The following is a 25,636-nucleotide window of genomic DNA, read 5'->3' on the forward strand; positions in this document are numbered from 1 at the left end:
TATACAAAATTCCTCAACTCTTAGTGCTCGTCAGGGTGCCAGGTCCCCAGTTAAAATATGATTATTTCAGGGGTCACGGCCTGAAAAGGTTGAGAACCACTGGCATACACTACCTGTCTTTGGGCATTGCGCATAGGAGTAAGCGACCTGTTATTGAGCTGAATTATTGTTATATAGTCCTGGAAATTGGGTTAAATATTCTGGAAAGGTTTTGGAAAAGTTTTGGAAATTAATTGGTAAAAATGTGTGGGAACCCTGTTATCACTTGTTTATCTCAAGTTATCTCGCCTGATTGGACGAAATTGATGTCCCGACCCGAAAATGTCTTTACCGTTTACCAAGGAGCTGGAGAGAGACAGAGACTCCTGTTACTGAACGAACACTCTACAGTATAGCAATGAGTACTATCAGAATATAGAGCTATTTAACCCTTATTCTAACAAAACAATATCACTTACCCTGCCTTTAGTAAACGAAATGGTTGTCAGCGTGACCTATTGAACAGAGAAACTGTCCCGTAACCCAAAGGTCATAGCTTTAACCCCTGCAAAGACCCCAACCCGGTCAACGTGTCCTCGAGCTCCTACCTTCGCCCCCCTTTTTAGCCAATTGGAGGAAACCATCAGTTAAAATATAATTCAAAGAGTGTGTTAAAGTAAACACTCGGCTGTCTAATCTTTAACCGCTTTCAACCTGGTCGTCCCTGTTTTGGGCATGTCATTATGGGCAACGCGTCACACTGTGATGCGTTGTGAGCTTGCAGATCTGCTGCCTTTGCCACCATCATACAACAAAGTAGGGGGCGGCAGGGGCTCAGGGGTAGAGTGGCCGGTAGTGGCCGGATGGAGAACTGCAAGGTTCCCAGTTTGACTCAATAGTTAAACCATGTTGTCCTGTGATAGAACCAAATGACCACAAAAACATTTAGTCCCTTTGTTATAGTGAGTGAGTGTACTGTATGCCCCCTCCATCCCAAGTCTCCCCCAGCTGCTTATCTCTTCATTTCTAATCCTGTCCCCCCCCCTTTTGTCTGTTTGTCTTCATAATATTTTCATCGGGGCACAGTGTATTATCAACTTCCTTGTTCGGGATTGTTCCTTGTTTCTTTTCTAAAATTCCCCTTTCTGGTTTATATTTCTCCGGTGCACACACACACACAGCTCCCGGAGCCGCTCATCCTGTTCCGCTACTACAACGACTTCATCGGCCTGGCCAAGGAGGCGCAGTGCATCATCGTGGAGGAGGTGGAGGCGTCGCGGCACACCGCCAACCCCCTGACCCCGGCGCAGATCGGCGTGGAGCTCAACCGCGTCCTCTTCAAGCTCAAGGACCTGCTGAGGCAGCTGCCGCTGGCACACTACAAGACCCTGCAGTTCCTCCTCGAGCACCTGCACCGGTTAGTGTTTACTGCTGCACTTATTGTAACTTGGAGTAAATTCCTCAAACTACAAGCCTTGAACATTATATAGCTCTGGAACATAGCGTTAGGAATTCTTCTCCCTAACGCTATGTGACTCTTCGGGCATTCGTTTCATATCGCCAGTAGCGCAGTCTCTCAACTTAAGAATAAAGATTGAGAGTCTTCCCACCAAGGGAGAGTAGGCTTTCGACACATTCAAACCGTCTTTGTTTTGGTGAGTAGCTAAAGTGTCTACTTTATTTTAACTAAAGTCGGCTAAAGTCGAGTCTGCGATACGAAACGAATGCCAGAAGAGTAACGTAGCGTTAAAGAGAACTCCTAACGCTATGGTCAGCTTGTTTTATGTCCAAAACATTTCAGGAAATGGAAACATTTTCCCGCGTCATGGATCCAGTGTACTTATCATTGAGTCTCAAGCTCTTGTTAATAATTGTCATTGGTTATCCACTTTCACTTTGACTTAAAACTAATTAAAAAATAGCAAGAATAGCAGATCTACAAGGTCACTGTGAGCTTGTAGATAAATAATTTGTTTCTACTTTTGTATGTAGTATGAAGAAGTAGTAGGGCATTGAATTATGAAAAAAAAATGAAGCTGAAATATGGAGATACAAGTTTTCTGCTCAACAATAACGATATATCGTCTCCGTCGGGTGGAAACACCACGTATCCTAAACTGCTACTTTTCAGGATACAAATTCTAAAATATGAAAAGTAGCAAATCTACAATATATATATGTCACGGTTTGTTAGAGAAACAGGACGGTCGAGAAACGGAGCACTCGTCGTGCAGCACGGGGCGGAACGGAGCCGCTCGATTGTCCACGACATTGCAAGCGGCGCGCAGGCCAGCGGACCTTGGTCCTGCTCTTCGCCCCCGAGCACCGCAGGTGCGAGTGGCCGCGAAGAGCGGGCCAGGGCCGCGCGGCCGGCGGAGCGCCGCGCGAGTTACGAAGCCGTGGTGAATGCAATCGTTATATTTATGCCCAGGCCGTAAGGCCTGGGCAAGCCCACGATAAACGCCCTGTCCAAGTGACTACAATGGAGCTAATGGCTAGGCTAGGCTAGGCTAGGCTAGGCTAGGCTAGTAAATAAAGAAAGAGTCGCAAACGAGTGACGTCAGCGCCTTCACTAGTGAATGGCTGTCGCATTATAACTCTATGGGCTGTCGTCGCCACCTGGTGGTGATTGGTGTGTGGTGAACGACAAAACAAGCGCTCTTACATAGAACGTCCTGAGTTACCCAAACATCCGGTAACATATATATATATATATATATATGGAGAGATAAAAGGTTTATGCCGACAGCAACTAACCAGATTACGCACATGTACAGATGAATTCTGGATTGGGAAATGACCGAAATTCTGACTTTACGATCATCTCTCGTCTCTCTCTTTCCCCAAAGGGTGACGGAGCGGGCGGAGGAGAACAAGATGACGGCCAGCAACCTGGGCATCATCTTCGGGCCCACGCTGATCAAGCCGAGGCAGGCGGACGCCGAGGTGTCCCTGTCCTCGCTGGTGGACTACCCCTACCAGGCCCTGATGGTGGAGCTCCTGATCCGACACTACCAGATGGTGTTCGACACGCCGCTGAGCCCGCTGGCCGGTGCCTCTCCGACCGAGACCCCCGCCCCCCGTGCCCCCGGTGGTGCCCGCCTCACGCCCCAGGAGAAGCAGCAGCAGCTGAGCAGGCACTCCAAGTCGACAGGAGACATCAAGGAGGTGAGTCGAACGAAAAGCAGGAGAAAGTGTTTCGGACATGGTAGCAAAATACTTTTTTTTTTTTTGGCGGCTGACTCTGATTGACGACCATGAGCGGAGTAAAAAAAGACCGTAAAAGGTCTTATTTGAGATGTTCCTTTTAGGCAGGGTGTTTAACTCTACTTGTACTGTACTACATTTCAATTGTATCAATTGACTATACTTGTACTGTTCTCTATTTTTGTCTAATAAAATAATCAATCAATCATCAGACTGCGACCTCCAAAATAATCATATTTTACCCCCCACCCTACAAGTTACATTACATTTTGTATAACACGGTTCTATTGTGAAAATAGCAGATCTACATGCTCGCGTTGTGAGATCGGCTATTTTCACAATTTCTGCCTCTAATATTTGACAGTTTGGCTAATGTTTAATTTGTCATTTTAGAAGTATTAAAAGGTCCTTAAATTATCACTTTAGAAATGTGTATATACCCTCTATACTTTATGGTGGTTTGTTTACTGTTGAGTGAGAAAACAATGTTGCACATTAAGTTAATCATCTGGGGACCCCCCAAAATAATTTGGGGACCCCTCTGGGGGTCCCCAAATTATTTGAGAACAGTTTGAGAACCACTGTACTACTTGATGCTTTTGTGTGACTGCTGTATGATCAAGTAAGGCATTAATTAGCGAAAAAACACAAAACTTATCTTTGGCTCTGTGTTTATTCTTGTCTCTCTGTGTCTCTTGTCTCTCTGTGTCTCTTGTCTCTTGTCTTTCTGTCTTCTGTCTTCATCGACGTTGGGTTCAATCACAGCAGAGCTCCAAGGTGTACAAGAGGCATTCCTCCATAATTCCCTCCTCCCATTTGGTGGCTGAGGTCCAGGAGACCATGCCCGCTTCTGAAGGGAGGGGAGGGAGGGACTTTGAACCTGGTCAGTACCATTAAGACATCTAGGTGTATCATCATCATAGCTCATAGTATTGATTACAGTTGTACAGGAATATGCTGTCTTTTTTTTAGTCTTGTTTCTGAAAATCTTATGCCATAAAAACGTATGCGAAATGTTTACCATTAGCATTTTATTTGGTGATCTTCAGCCAAATACAGTACATATCTTTTTGGCGGTCCATTGCACAAAAGTTTGAGAACTGATTTATAAGGCATTTGTTGACTTAAGCTGTCATTTCTGCTTTCAGCTCCAGACATGGATTCAGAGGCCGTCGTCAACGGTGTCTCGCCTTCGAGCGTGCCCGAGGTCCAGAGGTCGAGCGAGCGGGGCCTCGCTCGCTCTGGCCACGTCACCATCACCCGGGTCCAGATGCGACACCCGCGCGGCAAGCTGTCCTCGCGGCCACTCAGCATGCCCGGTGAGCGCCTGCTCATCCGCGCCGCCGCCCACGTGGACGAGAAGAACGCCCGCAACGGCGCCGGTGGCAGCGGCGGCCACGACGACCTCGACGGCGCCAGCGGGAACTCATCCATTCGCAACGAATCCATCGAGGAGGTGAGCGAGGACGACCACAAGCCCAAGTCGTCGTCGTCGCGAGCGAGCACGCATTATCGGAGCACTTACATCGACACCCAGACACTGCGCAGGACGTGGGACAAGCAGTACAAACACTACGATGTCACCGGCAGGACTGCCAAGACGGTCGTCGGCTTGCCGACGCCGGAGAGCGAGGCGGCGGCCACAGATGGAGAGTTGTCGTGTTCCGTGCCGGTGTACACCTCGGGCTTCTGCTTCGGAAGCCCCGGCGGTGCCGGCATTGTGTACCCCCACAGGCCGTACACCATCGCCGTGCGCCCCAGCAGGACTTTGAGACGCGAGGACAATGTGGACAGATTCAGCCCTGTGGCCTCCTCCACCACCACCACCACCACCGCCTTCAGGGCACCCAGGACTCTGCAACCCCCTCCCGGGACCTTCTACAAGCCTCCCTCGGGCAAGGCCAAAGTGCTGGAGAAAAGCGTGTCGGCAAATAGCGCCGAGGACGAAGAAGAAGAAGAGGAGGAGGAGGAAGATGAGGAGGAGGATGATGATGATGAGGAGGAGGAGCTGGGGATCGAGATCGAGGTGTCAGTGGACGAGCCGTTGGAGGAGGAGGAGCTTGACCCCCAGGATCAGTCCCCTAGCTCCTCCCCTGAGGATCTGGGCTCCAACCAGGCCAAGCCCCTGTACCAGAGACTACGGCCGCGCCGCCTCCAGGAGGTGGAACACCGCGAGGCCCATTTCGTGTGACCCCCTCCCCCCCTGCCCTCCGTCGCACCCACCCACCTAACGGCGCTTGTGAGACCCCAAGTGCTCAGATACGTACTGTATACCAAGTGCCATATATTTTAAGACTAGTGGTTCTCAGACGTCTTTTAATTTCAAGGAGTTCTGAGAGTGTACCAATGGAACCTAATGGTCCATTTGGTTCCATGTGTACGGTACACTCTCAGTCCCCTTTTCCACCAAAAAAGGTTCCGTTCTAGATTCTTGGAACCACAGTGCTTTCTGACGAACCGAGAACTGGTCCGCGTTTCAACAGGTATATCAGAACGATAGTAATCAAGGATAAGTCATGTAGAATATTGTGACGCGCCCACTTTGGTTCCAAGAAAAAAAACTAGTATTATTTGGTTCCAGTTCCGAACCAACTTTTAGGGTTCTGACCCAATTCATTTTTAGTGGAAACACTCAAAATTAGGCGGGGGAAAATAGAACGGACCCGTTTTACCCCGGTGGAAAAGGCGCCTCAGAGTTTAAGACCTCTAAGGGTTCCATTTAGGTAAACCCCCTCAAGGAACGCTGGGGGTCCATGGACCCCCACTTCTGAGAACCACTGGTTTAGGATTTCGGAGAATAGATCATTTTACATGGGGCTGTGAAAAGAAAAAGGACACGTGGAAGTATTCTTACGTTAATATATAGACCTTGGTGTTATCTCAATGGAAGTCAACATGTTGTTCATTTGGGCTGCATTGTCGATCTCCCCCCCCCCCCCACAAAAAAAGTTTAAAAAATACAAAAATAACAGGACGCACTTATAAGAGCGTAGAGTTACTTCACCTCGTTATCAATTCACTATTTCAGCTATCAATCACTCGCTCAGTCACTGGCAACAGGCCAGAATATTTATGATTTTTTTTTTAAGCTGTGCAATTACATTTTATTCAAATTTGTTTTGTATAAAGTTCTTAACTGATCACTACTGTATGTATGTTTATACCAAAAAAGAAAAGGATGATTTAATCTGTTACAAGCGTGTGTATAGCCACTGCATTAAAAAAAAGAGACTTTGGTGCACTTACCTGGCCTAAGAGAGTCTGCAACAACACTATGTTGCTTCTTACTGTAAGTCAGAATATTGTATACAGTGTTATTTTTAGGTTACTTTCTTTCTGTCAGACCTTGTGTATAAAGCAATATAATAACTTTTTTTGTTCAATACAGTTCAATGCTATAGTTGGTTATCTCAATTGACACTGTTACAACTGAAATTGTTACATTACTGTTACTATAACATCGTATAATGGTTGTCTCTACTGTATTTCAACTCAACTGAAAATCTTTTAGGAAATGTCATTGGATGTTCTCAAGGGGATATCTGGCTTGTTTTAACACGAAAATATAACCTATATTTGTTGTTAATAGCCAAAGCACTCTTCCTCTCTCTCTCTCTCTCTTTTAAAAACAACAAATTATTGTATTAATACTAAACTCACATGTTTAAAGAAATGAATTTTATGTGCAAGCGTGACAGAATGTTGAATTGTATTATTAACTTCATTTCAGTTTTACAAAACAGGTACATAAAAACAAACACCTTTTTTGTAACTTATTAAACTATATTGGACAACTGACCATTTTGTCCTCCCACTTTCTTTTCTGTTGAACAGCTTACTCACAAATGTTTTATTTTAATTTGAGAAGAAATTAAGCACAGATGAAACATGTGATCTCCTGTTTAGCAAGAAAAGCTCAAATCTAGAGCTGGGCAAGTCCGATTATTTGGAACCAATAAGCCGTTGTGCTCATGTAGATGAATTGAATGATTGAGAAGCAGATACAGTGGTATTATTATTTATACTTGTCTATTATATAAAGACACTAGTCACACTTGCAAATAAATATCTCTGTCTCTGTCAGTCCTTGTGCCTATTTGAAACCATTCCGTCCTTTTATGCCCATACTTTATATCGTCACTGTCGGGCAGAAACCTCGTATCTCCAAGTTTCAAATGTGTATGTTTTTTCACAAGGTAAAGCCCTGCTTCATCATACAAGGCTGTCGCACAAAAGTAGTGAAAACAGCCGATCTACAAGCACACAACGCCTTGCGGGTGCGACGATATGGAGATCCCTGATGTTGTCAATATTAAGCCATATCTTAAACTCTGTATTATACTTTGTTGTATTTATATATTTGCAAAAATAGATACACGGCAGATCTACAAGCTCACAACACGATGGGTTGTAAGCTTGTAGATCATCTATTCGCTATTAACAATATATTTAATCAATCGTAATCGAAGCAAGTTTGAAATAATGGTGGTATTGAAGTCATATGGCCCTGACATTTTATGCTCTATCTCATACATTTGACCAAGGCGAACCTATAGACCAAGAGTTCCCAAACTGTTCAGGCCACAGCCCTCCAAAATAAAAGAATCATATTTGAACTGAACTCAAGTCTCCATGGTGTGAGTAATCAATAGAAAAAAAAGTCATTTTGAGGGTGAACTACTCCTTTAAGGGTATATTATAAAATAAAGTCATATAATCCTGATTTGATGACAATTACAAAACAGGAAGTGCAGCAGACCTTACTGGAAACAAGTCCCAGTCTCAAACAGAAAATGTTGGGATTTGCTACATGTGTGTAGTGAGGTATGTATGGATTTTGCTGGTCAGGTCACATAGGTCTTTACGCACATGGATGAGTGGGGTTGACAATCTCCCAGCACCGAGAAAGAAGATTAAATCAATCTGCTTAACTATTCAGAAGGTCTGGGAAACAGCCTCCCTGGTGCAATGTCCGGTGCTGCTATACTTGTTGATTAACGTTCACATGGATGTCCACCCGCAGCTAGACTACCTCCCGAGGTAAGTTGAATTATAAACTTATGGTCATGTTGATGATACATGTACAGTATAGGCCTATTTGAGTAAATTGTGAGTCAGGTGTAAATAAGAACTGCAGGAAAGAATACAATGGGTGGTAATTAATTGTTGTTGTGTGTGATTATGGTAGGCCTACCGGCACAAAGGTTCCTATTTGATTTTAAATAATAAATTCCTCATTAGGCTACTGGAAAATCTGACAGCTGGGCATTATACAGCAATGTTACTGGTGAAAATGTATTGCAAGTTGCATATCTATAGCTGTGGCAAGGTGTTGGCTATGTTTTTGTATTAACGCCTGGGCCATGCTTAGGAGCCCTTAGCTCATTAACCCCATTACAGAGCTATTACTAGCCCTACACCATTAGAGCTCAATGAAAGTGTACAGTTCAGCCCTAGCATAGGCTACATTTACTTCTATTCTACTGTAGTTACATTTAATGCAAGTGCATATATATAGGCCTATTAGGCTTGTGACTTGCTGTAATGAAAAACTATAGTGTTAGTGTTGAACAGCAGGGCAGGCCTGTTAGTCAATCACCAGCACAGCAGTGTTTACTTTGCTTTTATTTTGCTTTATTTGTTCAGTTAGACGGGACAATGCAGATTAATGAACAAATTGAACATTCAATACATGCAAGTGAATTTAATCAACTGATCTCATGTAACCATGCCAGATTTATGTAGAAGCTAATTTCCTTCTGTAGTCCCCACGCTAACAACATGACAAAAACAGAGAGAACATTATATATATATATATATATAATCTTTATTCAGGAAACACACAGGTGGTCCATATCAAAAACAACCACAACAACAACAACAGTACGGTATACAAAAAAAAACATAAAATACATAAAAACCCATAACAGGCAAATGCTGTCAGTGTACTACAAAAAGGCTTCTGCGCCAATGGCGCCACAGACTGGAGCTATATCTAAAGGAGCTTTTGGTAGGGTCTGTTAGCTTCATTATAATATCATTCCCAGAATCATTTAGCATTATAACTTGCTTAAAAACTAATATTAAGAATAGGTTACCATATCTAGTTTAAACCCAACTAAAAACCCACATAGGCCTACTGTGAAAGGCTAGAATATCTAAAGCCTATCTGCCACTTTCTTTTAATTATAAAGAATGATACTTTAAGATTGCTATCAAAATAATCTTATATAAATTATTGTTTAATATGATAATTAAATGTCTGAATCTATCATGTGAGGACAGAAATGACATATCAAAAATAATTCTGCAATGAGATTGTTTGATTGACGTGATCATGTGCCCACCCCTCTCTCTCTCTCTCTCTCTCTCTCTCTCTCTCTCTCTCTCTCTCTCTCTCTCTCTCAACGTTATGGTTGTTGAGACTCTCTCAGGGGCTTTTAAGCCGTGACATCATTTTGTAGGCAGAGGAGAATCTGCCCCCAGAGCATTTTCTGTCCCTCGCTATTTAAAAAAACAACGACTAAAAAATAACGACTAAAGTATAATTCTAACACTTTCCTTTCAACAACAAAGAGAAGAAAAATGTGTAAATAGTAAAAATAGTAAAAAGATTCACGGAAACTGGGGGCAGAAATTCTCCTCTGCCTACAAAATGATGTCATACTTAACAGCCCCAAATACTATTTGAATTGGAATGAATTCTGTGAAATTGATTTGTAAAGAGCACCTGTCACCAATACATTAATTTGTATAGCCTAATAGGCTATGTTTAGATAAATTCTTGTGAGTCCATCTCTTTGTTGACTTTTTAATAGACAATTACATTAGCCATTATAAAAAAAATCACACCCGTGTGAAGTGGAGCTGTGTGTGTGTGTGTGTGTGTGTGTGTGTGTGTGTGTGTGTGTGTGTGTGTGTGTGGATCATGTGTACCGATTTTTGTGACATTTGAAGAAAATATGTAGGAAAAGGAGCAAAAAGTGTGTTTTGGAGAAAATTCAAGATGGCGGAAAATCTATCATGGCGCAAATGGGCGTGGCCTATATGGGGAGATGCGTCATGACCCAAGGAATCCAGGGAAAAAATATTTTTTCCCTGATTGTGTCATTTGGCCACCATGCGGCCAAATGACACAATTATTTTTTATTTAATCCTTGAAATCATTATGAACCTCCTCTCCAAGTCTTGAAACTCTAGCCCCTATGGTTTGCGAGAGACAAATAATTGAATGTGAGTTTTTGCGATTCCCATTATAAGTCAATGGGGAAAATTAATTCACTAATAAATTAATATCAATTAAACTATTGAACCTTTCTCTTAGCAAGTTACTAGCCCACGATTCCCGAGTAAGCCGGTCGATTTGACATATGGCGCGAGTGTGTGGTGGCAAAACTGTGGGACTAGTAGCGTGCCGAAGTTTAGGAAGTTCAGGCTACATACAGACACACACACAGACAGACACACAGACAGACCCACACGGCCACGTATAGGGAGCCTGTGCTTCACACAGCTCCAAAAACATATCTTTAACTAAACTCACACAAGTGTGCTTGGGTGTGTGTGTGTGTCCGAAAATAAAAGACCTCTACAAGAGTAGAGTAGACTGGCAAGTCAGGCGACGAAAATAGCAGACCAATTTCGTTAACTAACTGTACATAAATGAACCCTGGTCCCTTACAGGTAACTCGATCTGAGAGTAGCCTACAAATGGAACCAAAATTCTGCAATTTATTTCGTACACCTCTCACTCTCAGAGTTAACACACGACAGCGCAACGAAAAATAGCATGCTAGCATATAAACGTGTTAAAATGGTTGTGTTGTTGTTGATTGCATTGCATGCAGGTGTGTGGTGGTGGGCTGCTGGCGGAGGTGAGCCCCTGCAGGGGAGTAGAGGTGGAGCCATGGGGGCAGGCAGCCAGGTCCAACTCCTGCTATGGAAGAACTGGACCATCCGCAAGAGACAGAAGGTAAAGTTCCAACACTTTAAACCGGTGGTTGGCTCATGTCAATTTAAACCTTTTCATGTCAAGGACCACCAACATTATATTGGCTGCAGACCTCCATATGAACATATTTTGTTCTGTGCAAGGGACCCCCCAGAAGAGAAGATTTGTGTTAAAATATTTAAACATTATTCAAAATATTATTATTATTTTTTAATTTTTTAACTAGACCCAGGGGTCTTCAACAGGGGGTCCCGGATCCATCCTCAGAGATACTTTAGTGATATAGCGACTTTACTTTTTTAATTTTTACATTATCTTGAACCCTCAAATACCTATAGGAGATCTACAAGCAAGCAAGAGGTTTGGTGTACAGGAAAAAAAAGAGCAGACCAAGTACCAAGCCAAGTACCAAGTCAAGTTCACAAAGTAGACCTATTGATATGAAGGTTTAAGTCGTTAAATGTCTGAAAACACCCATTTCCAATACGTCCCTGCTTCATCTCACTCTCAGCTAAGGGGTCCTTGGCCTGAAAAACGTTTAAGACCCCTGATGTAGCCTACAGGTTCATGGGGCGTCACTTTGTGCGGCACTGCGAGCTTGTCTGCTATTTTTGAATAGCCATTAGCCAATGTATAAATGCGTAAAGCACTGCCTTAAAATGATTGTGATGCTGAATTAACTACTTCTGCTGGGGACCCCCCTGGCCCCCAAGGACCTTTGGGGTCCCCCGTCCCCGCCCGCTCCCCACTTTGAGAACCAACAATTTAAACATTACAGTAGTAGAGTTATAATAAGTATAGGGAGGACACCAGATATCACTGCCCGTCCACTTGCATTGAGTTGCTCACCCAGCGAATGAAGCGTACTTCCGCGTTTGGAAACGCCTCTGAAACGTGACGTAGTGGGGCTTCTGTGACGCATTTTGCGCCATAGTTAGTGTTCATGGACGCGCTGGGGCTCCAATTCATGAACGAGCACTTCCGCTATGAACGTGCAGTCAATACAAAGAAGCCTAGAGCGCGTTCATGTGGTTGGTTCTGGGGGCTTGGGCCAGATCCATATTCACCAAGGGCATTGGTCTGGTTCCAGGCTAGTTCAGTTGTAGTTAGCATACAAGACAGCATGTGGCTCACAAAACAAGTTGACCACAGGCTACTCTGTTGTGTTAATTAGAGAATAGCCGACAACAACAAGCTCACAACAAATCCCATTGTGAAATCACCTTAACTACGGTAATCATCTTAATTCATCTTACCAAATTGGGAGAGTCCCAATTAATCTTGATAGGCTGCAAGCCTATAACTACATCAAGAAGTTGCATAGTACAGTGGTTCTCAAAGTGAGGTCCAGGGCCCCTCAGGCCAGGGTTCTTTGAGGGGGCTCCAAATGGATACAAGAACTAAGGAAGAGTGGGCACCTCCATGTAAAATTTGCATTGTTTTTTATTTTGTCCAAAATGTAGAAAAATGGTCATAAAGGTCTATTTCACTTTTAAAAAAAGAGGGTAATTCTATCGTCTCAGGCTTTTGTGAACACCCCACACAGTTTTAAGTTGCTTGATTCAGTACTTATATAGTCTATTTGATATTAATTTTATCAATCACCCCCCTTCCTAAACAAGCCCAACTGTAACTTCAAACTCCATTTTAACCTTATAGATTCATCAAAAGCACAAACGTGCATTCATGTTCTAACCCATTTAGACCTAACCTATAGAATAGGGCTAAATCAGAAATTAGCCTACAAAACAAATATTTTGCTACATACTCTACATGTACTGTAAGCCCCTCCCAAACAGCAAAATGGGTTCCCGGCCTGAATGGGCTAATCATGTATAGGCCTACTTTACATTACTTAAGACCGCTTTCCAAATATATATATACTGTATATCAGGGTTCGATTAGTTTTCCCCAAGGGCCGAATTATGTCTAGGGTACCAAGCCGAGGGCCACAACATTGCAGGGTGCGACGGTGGCGTTCCCGCTACTCCAGTGACAGTTCAGATATCGTCATTGTCGGGTAAAAATCTTGTATGTCCAAAACCGTTCGTTTTGCATTTATCATTTTAAAAACGATTTAAACTAGTGAAAACAGACGATCTACAAGCATCGGCTGCGGTGCGAGGCGTTGTGTGCTTGTAGATCTGCTGTTTTCACTACTTTTGTGCCTCGTATGATGAAGCAGGGCTTTACTTTGTGAAGGAACGTACACATTTTGAGATACGAGGTTTCCACCCAACAATGACGATATACTATAGTGTTTTTGCTGCTCTTATACCACCATTATTACTGGGGTTGGTGGGGGCCAGACCGTAGCCCCCCGCGGGCCGCAAATGGCCCGCGGGCCGCCTATTGGGGAACCCTGCTGTATATCGGAAAAATTGGGACCGAATAGCCAATTTCACATTTCACAAACTCTTCCTTAGTGCCCACTCTTCCTGTTACGTCGGTCCATTTCAGAGTTATGGGGGTCCTTGAAATTAAAAAAGACTGAGAACCCACCGGTATAGTTTTGTTGCCATTCATTCATTTCTCATCCAGATGACCTCGATGAAGGCCTGCTCTGGGTCACTGTGAACTGAAGAGATTATAGGATCCGTAGGAGTTCCGAGGGTTCTTATACCTTGGTGCTGATCTCAGATTGCATGAATGTGGAAAACACAATGCTACAGCTGTTCTGCTTTGGATGGTTGGGAAAGCTCAACCACCCGTGGCCACATCCCTCATTGTTGCCAAATCCCCTCGTCTGAAGTGGTGCCAGAGATGGATAAACACACACCACCGGCAGCACCAAGAAAGAACACACACGCACGCACGCGCGCACACACACACACACACACACACACACACACACACACACACACACACACACACACACACACACACACACACACACACACACACACACACACACACACACACATGCGCGCGGACATGCTGATCATGTCTCACTTGAATTAAACTACTATTACAAGAAACTCTGTCAACTCATGTCAGGACAGAGTTGTTATACTTGTATCTCTTGTCTGTCCTTTTAATACACACAAGTGTGCACTTGCGCACTTGCGCACTTGCGCACGCACGCACGCACGCACGCACGCACGCACGCACACACACACACACACACACACACACACACACACACACACACACAGTGTGTAACAAGTTCAACAACACACCTAAGTATTCTTTTTTTTATGAATCACCTTACTACTCAAACACCATTTGAGGTTGATTCAAATATTACATTTGAATCAAATGGCCAATAAACAATGGACCTTGATATGAAAAAGGTTGAGAACCACTGATGTAGAGGAGGTTCTGTATCACTGGGATGTAGAGCAGGGGTTTTCAAACTTCTTTTTGACTCAGGGCACCCCTGTAAATGACCTTTTCATCCACGGCACCCCTGAATTACACACTGTTAATCTTTTTTGAATCTTATTACGCTATGTAAATATTCACATCTTTCCACCTGAGATATGGGAGGCTATGTCACAAAGAAATATCCGTTTCCATCAGAACTGACTGAAAATAACTTTATACCTATAACGTTTAACCACTTGAACCCCAGCATCCCAATTCTGGGGGGAAGGCTCACCAAAAATAGCCGATCTACAAGCTCACAACTTGTGACGCGTTGTGAGCTTGTAGATTGGCTATTTTTGGTGAAGAGAGTTGGCCGTAGATGGAAAAAGAACTCGTCAAGTACAGTGAAAATCAGCTCTGTTTTACTAATCATAGTGAAGTGATATTTAAGAATTCCAAATATTATCAAATGATATCTGAGGCATCCCTAGACTGGCATCACAACACCATAGGGTGCCATGGCACCCACTTTGGCAAACCCTGATATAGAGGATGAGATGTTCTGTATCACTAGGATGTAGAGGATGAGATGTTCTGTATCACTAGGATGTAGAGGATGAGATGTTTTTCTTTCGCGCAGGAGCGGTTCTTCATGGAGATCATGTGGCCTGTGATGCTGTTCATCGCTCTGGTGTTTCTGAGAAGAGCCAACCCACTCTACCGACAGCATGAATGTAAGCATACACTTGAATGATTTTCAAAATAAACAGCGGAACGACAAGGTCTTACCACAGGTCCATGGTCTTTAGCCAAAACATTTTTGATCTGTACAATCATACTTGTTTTTCACGACCTTTGAAAAATCGCGGAATGTTCTGCGTCGCTCCGATCCGCCCGCGGTCGGGAGCATTCAAAAGACGTCCACGGGTGTGCTAGAATCGGAAATTTTCCATATACGCAACCATCCATTTGAAAGATGGAGGCTTCCGTGTCAACCTCACGTCCAGCCATTTATTCATATATACTACATATATGTAGCCATTGTTTTCTGTTGGCTGCATGTCAATGTGTCCTTGAGCAAGACACAACTGCTCCCAATGAGCAGGTTGGTGCCTTGCATTGGTTTCCTCTGCCGTTGGTGTGTGAATGTGTGCATGAATGGGTGAATGCGAAGGACATTGTAGCGCTTTGGATAAAGATATTATATAAATGCAGTCCATTTACCATTCACCCCTTCTGTTGAAGCCGATTACTTTCCTCCCATGTATTAAATGTGTTCCCTGTAGGGCTGTCACGATATGACATTTTACATGACGATTAATTGTCGCTCAAATAATTGCGATTAACGATTTAATTGTGTTTTTGAATAAAGTAAATATACAAAGAAATTACAGACATATTTGACAACTTTATACTTGAAAATGAACATTGATAGTGGAAATAGCCGATCTGCTATTTCCACTAGTTTTGACTTAAAAAAAATATATATAAACATTTTTCAACATGGAAACGATTATGACGATTATGAAAAATAATCACGATTATGTCAAATAATTGCGATTAGACGATTATGTAATAATTGTGACAGCCCTAGTTCCCTGAATTCAGAGCGGACACAGTGTCTATAAGGCCTAGTCTATTTATACTTTGGTTGCATGACGGTGTTGTGCATAAACAAAATAGTTCTCTTCAGATCTGATATTTTGGAAGCGCGACACCAGGGAATAACATCATCTCCACTCTGGTCCATCCAGGTCACTTCCCCAACAAGGCCATGCCCTCCACAGGGATCCTGCCGTGGATCCAGGGGATCTTCTGCAACGCCAACAACCCTTGCTTCCAGTACCCCACCCGCGGCGAGTCCCCCGGCCTGGTGTCCAACTACAACAACTCCATGTGAGCAAGTAACTCTGGCTGCTGGAAGAGGTTGCATTTGGCTGCTGGAAGAGGTTGCATTTTACACAAGTTACTCCAGCGGTTCTCAAACCTTTTCATGAGAAAATTATGTGTAGTTGGCTGCGGACGAGAACCAACAAATTACTTGATGATCCTACATAAAAGTGCAGCATTATTATTATTTTAAGATTTGTTTTTGGCCTTTTATGCCTTTATTGGATAGTACAGTAGACTGACAGGAAACAGGGGGAGAGATGGGGAGAGACATGCGGCAAAGGTTGTCTGGATCGGGAATCGAACCGGCGCCGCCGCCAGGCATCAATGCCTATATGGTATGCGCCTAGACCAGTAGGCCACCAGGCGCCCCAAAGTGCAGCATTATTAATACTAGGGGATCCTTACCCTCTTCCTCCCCGTCCCATCTCTAAACTAGATAAATAAATTCCCACATACAGTACAGCATGTATATATGCCTCGATATTATACTCTGATTGGCTAGGGTTATACACGGCCCGTGGCCCGTGATTGGCTACGGGCGTAAACACAGATGGACACGGACGGTTGGTTTCTGGAATTTATGGATAAATAATAATAAGATAGATAGATAGATAGATAGATAGATAGATAGATAGATAGATAGATACACACTGTGATGGATCAGTGGTTCCCAAGCGGTGTGCCTCTACTGCAGAGGCACACTGGTTTGACCTGAGACATGTCCAGTCCAGGTGTGGCTTTCAGCTTATTGAAATACTAGAGAAGAGGGTCAATATTCGCAAGACTGTGTGTGTGTGTGTGTGTGTGTGTGTGTGTGTGTGTGTGTGTGTGTGTGTGTGTGTGTGTGTGTGTGTGTGTGTGTGTGTGTGTGCGCGCGCGCGCGCCCATAATGTCTATGTGAATGCAGGTGTGCAGTGAGTGGGCACATTCCTTTCTGGAACATGGTGTGCATAAAGGTGTTTCTGTCTGCAAGCTTGGTTTGAGTGTTTACAGGCAGGCCTATATCGTTGTTGTCGGGTGGAAATCTTGTAGGCCTATATGTCCAAAACCTTGCTTTTTTTGTTATTATTTTAAAAACGATTTAAAATAGTGTAAATAGCCAGTCTACAAGCACACAACGCCTCGTGATGCGAGACGCTGTATGCTTGTAGATCTGCTATTTTCATTGCTTTTGTATGTTGAATTAGGGCAGGGTGCCTATCCCGACTAAAGTCGGGACTTCAAATCTGACCGTTAGGTGCTTTTCCCAACTTAAATTGGATTATAACGTTTCCTATTGCAAACCGTAGTGTGCGGTCTGTGGCACCCGGCCCTGAAGCAAAAACTCAAAGCCTCAAAAATCTGGTAAAAAACACTGAAAAACCCCGGCAGAAGCTACCAAATGAATTAATGATATATATATACCTGGCAACCACTGTGTTTTAATTGTACGAGAAAAAAAAAAGCGAGACTTGGAGATACAAGGTTTCTGCCCGCCAGTGAGGATATCATGTTGTGTTCTGCTCAGATTGGCTCGGTTCTACTCGGACGCCCAGGAACTCCTCTTCAGCGACCCGGAGCTCCTCCCGCTGGGGCGTCTCTGGAGGGAGATCACCGGCATGAGCAAGTTCATGGACACCCTCCGCACCCGTCCCGAACTGATCCGAGGTCAGTGCTGTTGCTGGTGCCGCTATCAGTGGTGTAATGTACATTTACTTGAGTACAACTGTACTTTAAGGGGTCAGAAACCCCGCCTCTTTATTTGTTTTTATCAGACTTGAGAATATGAAAAGAAAACTAAAATGTAAGCGTGGTTATCTGCTGTTGTGGGGGGAGGGGGCGGAGTAATGCGTGCATATCGTTGTGTTCTGAAAGTGTAGCCACAGAGAGAAGCTGTCCGCACTTGTTTGTTTGCATTTCGGAAAAAAAAAATTAAACCAGCCATTGGAGGTGTAAAAAGTATAAAGATTAATTAATTAGATATGCCTACGTCACGTCACAGAAATAAAACGCCAAAGATTTATTTTCTAACCAGAAACTGGAAGTGCATAGAAATAGCTACAGAGACAGCAGAAAGCTCTGAATCCACAAGCCTATGGTAAAATTGAACCATATCATTGCTCCCTATCACAAGTGACTCATTGATATAATATGTATGTATAGAAAGAGTGATTTTGTGTTTCATGGCCATTTAAGTACAATTTTGAGGTTCCTGTGTGCTTTACTTGAGTGTTTCCAGTTTCCAATACTTGTACTTCTACTCCACTGCTTCTCGGATGCAAATATTGTACTTTTACTCCACTGCATTTATTTGACAACTTTAGCTGCTAGGTTACTTTTGGATTTTGATTTTAATTACTAAACATACAATAACTAGCCCTATGTTTTGGCCATTTGAAAATAGCCAATCTACAAGCTCACAATGCGTTGCGATGCGACACATTGTGAATTTGTATATCTGCGACTTTTACTATTTCTACATAGCAGTATTGATATTTTTACTTAAGTAAGACATTTGAATACTTTTTCCATCACTGGCCGATAACAACCCAAGAGCTTGATTCATTCCAGTCCAGTCAGAATAACTCTAGGCTTAATATTCATGTCCAACTAGGAGTCAAGACTATACATTTGACATAAAAGTCAAATGTATATTATGCCAAAATAAACTTCCCAGGAAATAAAGGATTAAAGATAAATTGAAAGCAGAGTTCTTACAGTCTGAGAAATGCATGGTGATGCATTTTTTCCTGGCAAGTTTCAGTTCAGTGGAAAAAATACAAAAAAAGGAAGAATATAGGAAAAACATTTAATGGACATTATCATAGTTTAACTTTGGAGCCTCATCGTACACTCCTCTTTGTTAGTTCCACCCGGCAAACACCTCCATACTAAGAAATTATTTGTCCATAAAATGTTTATTTTGAATCCTATTTTTAATGGTTTCCACAAGGAAGTATTCATTTACCGTTCTTCTCCAAATGAGAAATGCACAAACTGAAAAACAGATAGAAAAGGTGCTCCTCGGAGCACAGGTCTGTAGGAGTGACATAAAAAATGCAGGGAGACAATTGACTCTACACACAGTAGGCTATGCTATTTCCTAATGAAATTCGGCAACGTTCGATCTGTGGTTAACAATTGCAAGGCATAACGCCTTTAGTATTGTCAGTTTCATTGAACCTTGACTATATGGACTTGTTTTACAACAATAGAAAGTCACATAATAAGTCTCTTATCTCACCTGTTATCATCCTTTATCTTATGTGAACATAATTATAGCAGGAAGAACTTATCAGCCGTGGTTGACAAAGTAGGCCTACTCAACCCTACTCAAAGTATAAATACTCCTGGTCAAACCTACTCAAAGTCTAAATACTCCTGGTCAAAGATGACACAACAAGTGAAATTTACTGTCAAAATGAGTAATTTGAGTTAAAGTACTTGCTTTAACCCCTCTAAGCAATAGACGTCTATTAGACGTTGGTCTAAAATTGGTCTAATAGAGGTATAGATTTGCAAGTTTTTTAGACATCTAAGCTTAGACTAGACGTTGATTAGACTTTATTTCAACGGCTATATATAGACACGGTCTGTTTATATATGTCTATTAGACGTCTAATCAACATCTAGTCTAAGCTTAGACGTCTAAAAAACTTGCAAATCTAGACGTATAGACGAGCCTTTAGACGTATAGACATATAATAGACCGAAAAATGTTTAGGGGGAACCCATTAGGACCTGAGGCTGATTCTACAAATGCCTTCTAAATCAGTAGTTCTCAAACTTTTCCGTGTCAAGAACCACCAAATTGGTATTTATTTGGCTGCGGACCCCCCATCTGGAAATGTTTGGTGCCAGGGACCCCCCAAGATTTGTGTTGAAAAAAAAAAACACTGTCAAAATGATGGAATAAATAAATGATTCAAAGTGTTTTCAAACACCTTCAAGAATTAAAAAAAAGTGTACCGGTATCTGCTATTTCTGAGAACCACTGCTATTTTTGCGAACCACAAAATATGTAAATATTTGTATCGTATCGTCAACCATGTATCGTGATATGTATCGAATCGCTATTATAATGTATCGTTACACCCCTAGTAAATAAGATTGAAAACGGCAGATCCACAAGCTCACAATGAGTGTGATCTGCCTTTTTCCCCCAGTATATTTGAAATAGGGCTTAAGTGTTTAATTCATAATTTTCGTTTTCCCTTCCTACAAAAGTACACTATTTGATTTGAAATGTACTTAAGTGCAGTACTCAAGTAAATGTACTTTGTTGCTGTCCGCCACTGCTAATCAGTCACCTAAGCTCACCTTAGATGCACTTTGTCAACGTTTCGCTCAAGCTTACCACCCGCCAACCCCTCCCCGTAAATCCATCTGTGTGTGTGTGTGTGTGTGTGTGTGTGTGTGTGTGCGTGTGTGTGTGTGTGTGTGTGTGTGTGTGTGTGTGTGTGTCAGTGTTAATTTTGTCGACTAAGACTAAAAGACTACAAGATTTTGATATTTTGTCGATAAGACTAGACTAGACTAAAACAGTCCCAAAAGACTAAGACTAAGACTAAGACTGTTATTTGTGTTATTCAAAAGACTAAGACTAAGACTAAATCTAAGTCTAAGACTAATGGCTGCAAATAATTACACTGGCATGTAACTGCAATGAAATTAAAGGCAAATACATATTTTATGTTTGGTTTATTTTGACTAAGTAACAGGCAGTAGAAGACAATGACTTGTTCATAATGATGTGGTTATATTAGGCTAAAAAACCTATCCTAAAAGACGAAGACTAAGTCTAAGTCTAAGACTAATCCCAAAAGCCTAAGACTAAGACTAAAATGTTTTGATATTTAGTCGACTAAGACTAGACTAGACAAAAATTATTTCAGAAGACTAAGATGGGACTAAGACTAAACGGTGTGTTATTCAAAAGACTAAGACTAAGACTAAATCAAAATTTGCTGAAAAAATTAACACTGGTGTGTGTGTGTGTGTGTGTGTGTGTGTGTGTGTGTGTGCATGCTTGGCTTCAGGTAAACGGTGTAGCAGGATTACATCACACACCAGGGCTTATTCAGAGAAGTCTGCATGTAGAGGGAGAGGGGGGGGGGGGGGGAGAGGGGGGTGGGGTTTGTTTGCTGAGAAAGCGTTTCACATGTTGTTGTTACTTGTTATCCAGTGGTGGCAAGTTACAAAGTAGCAAATTACGTATCATTGCTGTTTGGTAAAAGCTCCTTATTCTGACTGTTTGTGTTTTTCCATAAAGTAATGCCCTACGTGACCATACTACAGTGTACACGCAAAATCCTCACTAACACAAATAGCAGATCAACAAGCTCAAAATGCGGCACCAAAACAAACATAACATAACATGAAATGTGGTCCTTTCCTCTTTACAGTGGCTTGTAAATACAATAGTTCTTACAAAATAACTATGGATTGCTCTATTTTCAAAGTTATTTTTTACTATGGGCTGGGACTTATCAAATAATTAGTCTTTGTAATTAATTAATCTCATATTTAATTGCATATAAATATTTGACCTGAAAAGCAATTTTATTTCAATTAAGACACATTTTGGTATACAAGTGAATTTTTTTAAAGCGAAATTTCCCATCCACTGGGCTGAGCAAATAAGTGGTCTGATCGGTGGCTTCTCCCATTGCGTGCACTGGGGTTTGTTGACTGTTGGTTGGTGCATCGGTACGCCTGAAACTTGTCCAGTGAGAAAGGTTCAATTTGTGGCAAAAACTAAACACGATTAAAATGCTTTATTCTTTTTAATGGCATTAATCTTCTGGAATTAATTAATCAAAATTAATCAGTTAAAGTCCCAGCCCTATTTTTTTACACACATGAAGTTGTCACTACAACAAGATTATAACTTCCATATGAATTATAACTTGTATAATAAGTATAATATGTAAGTTGCCTAGAAGGTAAAAATTAAGCATCACATTGGTCACAGACACGATGAGGATATGTACTCTCTTTGCTGCTACTAACAAAATTATGTTTGCAAGCCCACACAGGTGTGCAATCACCTAAACTCACACACAAGAGGGCCTTTCAATCTACTTATCTTTCGAAATAAAGTCATTCCAAACAACATAACAACATAACATATAAAAGACATAAATGGTAATGAAAGTGGAGTGCGACGGAGTGCATTCCAGGCTGTGACTGATTACGAAAGGGCCTGTCCCTTACCTGTCACTCCTGTGGTGAGATAGATGGAGTCAAAGAGATTATGGTTCCACATTCCACGCTCTTTCACACACCCCAGTTACCACACTCAAAGTGTTCACCAGGTGCTGATAGTTTGTGGTTGTTGTTCATTTTCATTTCAAGGCTTTCATAAGCAATTGCCGGTAAATTATTAACCTCCCTGTGTGCATGCATTTGTGCGTGGCTGATATTTGGCATAATAACCATTTGTATCTTCTCTCTGTCTCTCTCATGTGTCCAGGTCGTGGGGTGAAGGTGGAGGACATCTTGAAGGACGATGAGGTCCTGACCTCCTTTCTACTGAGAGACGTCCCTCTGACAGAGTCTGTGGTGGACCAGCTGGTCCAGGCCCGCATCAGGCCTGAGCAGGTACATTATTACAGCGGTTCTGGACAGAGAGAGGGCCAGATCATTTAGCCACCTACAACTGGGTTGCAACCTGGTCGGTAGTTTTCAGCAACCGGGTCGCTAAAGCTACCGACGGGGCCGGTAAATCACCGACTGGGTCGCTAAATCTACCAACCGGGTCGCTAAATCTACCGACTGGGTCGCTAAATCTACCGAACGGGCCGCTAAATAAGATTTTGCAGGCCGGTTGGTAGATTTAGCAACCCAGTCGGTAGATTTAGCAACCCAGTCGGTAGATTTAGCGACCCGGTCGGTAGATTTAGCGACCCGGTCGGTAGATTTAGCAACCCAGTCGGTAGATTTTGCGACCCAGTCGGTAGATTTAGCGACCCGGTCCGTAGATTTAGCAACCTGGTCGGTAGATTTAGCGACCCAGTCGGTAGATTTAGCAACCTGGTCGGTAGATTTAGCGACCCAGTCGGTAGATTTAGCGACCTGGTCGGTAGATTTAGCGACCCAGTCGATAGATTTAGCAACCCAGTCGGTAGATTTAGCGACCCGGTCGGTAGATTTAGCAACCTGGTCGGTGAAAACTACCGACCAGGTTGCAACCCAGTTGTAGGTCGCTAAATGATCTCGCCCCTACTGTCTGGACAACCACACAATCTCAATGACTTTACTCCCTTGGCCTTGAGTCCCTGCCGAGCCGCGCACCGAGTTTGAAGCACCGAGTTTCGATAATGGGTATAGCGGTCATATCCATGGCTCTGGAGTCTGGACAACCGGATTTCCACACATGCCTGTATATGGCCGTATCGGGTTTGTTTATGGTTATGTCTGAGTCATAGGGTGCATTCGAAAATGCACTGGTGTGCCATCTTGTCGTTCGTTTATTCGGTGCACTTGGTGCAGTTGTCGTTCCAGTGCGCTGCGCCCCCGTTGTGCTCAGTGCACGCACTGGCCGTCGCTACTCAGAAGTTGGGGTTTGACGGTGTGGTGCGCCAATGCGGTGTTTTGATTGGTTGATTTTCATTGCGGTGTCTCGAGCGCTTGTCAGCGGTGAACAATGGTGTAGGAAATTATAACAAAATGCACCATTTGCGGCTTGATTGGTCCTTTAGTCTTTATTGTTACACACACACATCAACGTGTAAACTAACAGCAGGTAGTCCAAAGTTATGAATTAAATTACCTTTCAATAGCAACTGCTGCTTTTCAGAAAGTTTTCCTTCAGAATCAGAGTTCAGAGTCAGACTGAAAAAGTACGCCGCTGCCCCTTAACTGGTAGTTCGTAAATAAGCCACACTCTACAACGTCACCGCCTACTGCACTCACTAAACTGAGAACACACCCGATGCGCATTTACGAACGCACCCAGTGTGACATGGCTGTGGTCCCACCTGCTGGAAAATGGCCAAGTTTCATTGGGTTTTTCACTGCCTCAAGCTCAAGGCCGATGTGGGTCGGTCCCATTTGGCATCATATGGCATGTTGTTTATTTATTAAAAAAAATATATATATATATTATGGGCCTATGTTAATTGCGACCGTCAGGTTTCAGTTACTATCAAAACCTCCACCGGCTGTCAGTCTGTCTGTCTGTCTGTCTGTCTGTCAGTCTCACGTCACACGTCACACTTTTGCCCTACTCATATCCCTGATCCATGCCAAACTTTGCACAGACACTCCTTGGTTGCCAAACCACAACCTCATTTCTCACATGGCCCTCTTCTAGCGCCACCATGAGGACGATTCTTGCAAAACACATTTTTAGACACTGCTCCTACAGATTTGGCCCTAAAATCACGCAAAGCGGTACACAGTATCTCTAAAGTCATGTCATCAACATGGATCTGTCCCATTTCCCATATTCCCTCCTGATTGGCTACCATTGCCTTCTAAAGTTTGTGTATGCGACCTGACGGTCGCATACACAAACTTGTGATAGTTGCCTGTTATTGCTGGATGAATGGCTGTTTAGGGTGAAGTTGTCATGAAACTAAATATGGGATTTGATGGCATGGAACAATAATTAGCGTGTATCTTTGTATTCATCCGTTTTTCCAGCTGAAGAAAGTTTTTTTTAAGTATGAGTTGTGCTATATAGTCTGTATAGTTTGTGCTATACCACCTTTATATTCATAAGATAGCACTAAAACATTCTTTAATGATGAAGTGATTTCTTCCATGCCAACAACAGAAGGTGCTTCTGTGGAGGTTCAGAGGAACGTACTCAACAAGTGGCAGCTTGTTGGGCCTTTGTCTCCGTAGTGTGTTTCTGGGAACAGATGCTCTTGTTTGTCTTGTTTTGTCTCCAGTGAGCGCTGTGCGCTCTGCTCTCTGCTCTCTGCTATGAGTGAATTATTGGCTAGTCTTATATGACATTAGTAATGCTGCCTGCCTTCTGCTTGGCACCCAAGACAGGTGGCAGGAATCTGCCTCTGGCAATCTACACACACACACGCACGCACGCACACACACACCCACGCACACATACACACATACCGGTACATGTAGAAACATACATGCTAAGGCTGGGCAATATATCGAAAATGTACCTATATCGAGGTATCAACATGTGAGGTATACATATCGACGAAGACGGCTTGAAATGAGGTATTGGTGTATGTGTCAAATTCAATAACAGGCATGCATGTAGCACATGCAAAAAATAGCCCAAGATCTGTAACCAGCTGTGTTTATTTCAATAAAACCGTTGTTGGAAAATGGAAATAA

General features: G+C 42.8%; 2 protein-coding genes across 3 annotated transcripts in view; both read left to right on the forward strand.

Annotated features, from left to right (window-relative positions):
• LOC308306563 (rho GTPase-activating protein 29-like) overlaps positions 1-6,155 on the forward strand; it is a 95,926-nt gene extending 89,771 nt beyond the window's left edge. Inside the window, exons 20-23 of one of the 2 annotated variants that reach the window (XM_080751599.1) lie at positions 1,161-1,396; positions 2,829-3,147; positions 3,952-4,069; positions 4,335-6,155. In XM_080751599.1, the coding sequence (XP_080607725.1) occupies positions 1,161-1,396; positions 2,829-3,147; positions 3,952-4,069; positions 4,335-5,377 (1,716 nt within the window). In that variant the 3' untranslated portion in view covers positions 5,378-6,155. The remainder of the gene's footprint in view (positions 1-1,160; positions 1,397-2,828; positions 3,148-3,951; positions 4,070-4,334) is intronic. The other variant, XM_080751600.1, reaches the window with a different exon arrangement.
• A 4,937-nt stretch (positions 6,156-11,092) lies between these two features.
• Positions 11,093-25,636, forward strand: part of LOC308306603 (retinal-specific phospholipid-transporting ATPase ABCA4-like) — a gene marked incomplete at both ends in the record, with an annotated part of 121,522 nt that continues 106,978 nt past the window's right edge. The window contains 5 exons of the mRNA XM_080751642.1: positions 11,093-11,158; positions 15,087-15,180; positions 16,201-16,342; positions 17,847-17,986; positions 22,794-22,921. Of these exons, the coding sequence (XP_080607768.1) occupies positions 11,093-11,158; positions 15,087-15,180; positions 16,201-16,342; positions 17,847-17,986; positions 22,794-22,921 (570 nt within the window). The remainder of the gene's footprint in view (positions 11,159-15,086; positions 15,181-16,200; positions 16,343-17,846; positions 17,987-22,793; positions 22,922-25,636) is intronic.

The sequence above is a fragment of the Nannobrachium achirus genome (genome assembly GCF_963921795.1).
Source record: "Nannobrachium achirus genome assembly, chromosome: 21".
Lineage (NCBI taxonomy): Eukaryota > Metazoa > Chordata > Actinopteri > Myctophiformes > Myctophidae > Nannobrachium > Nannobrachium achirus.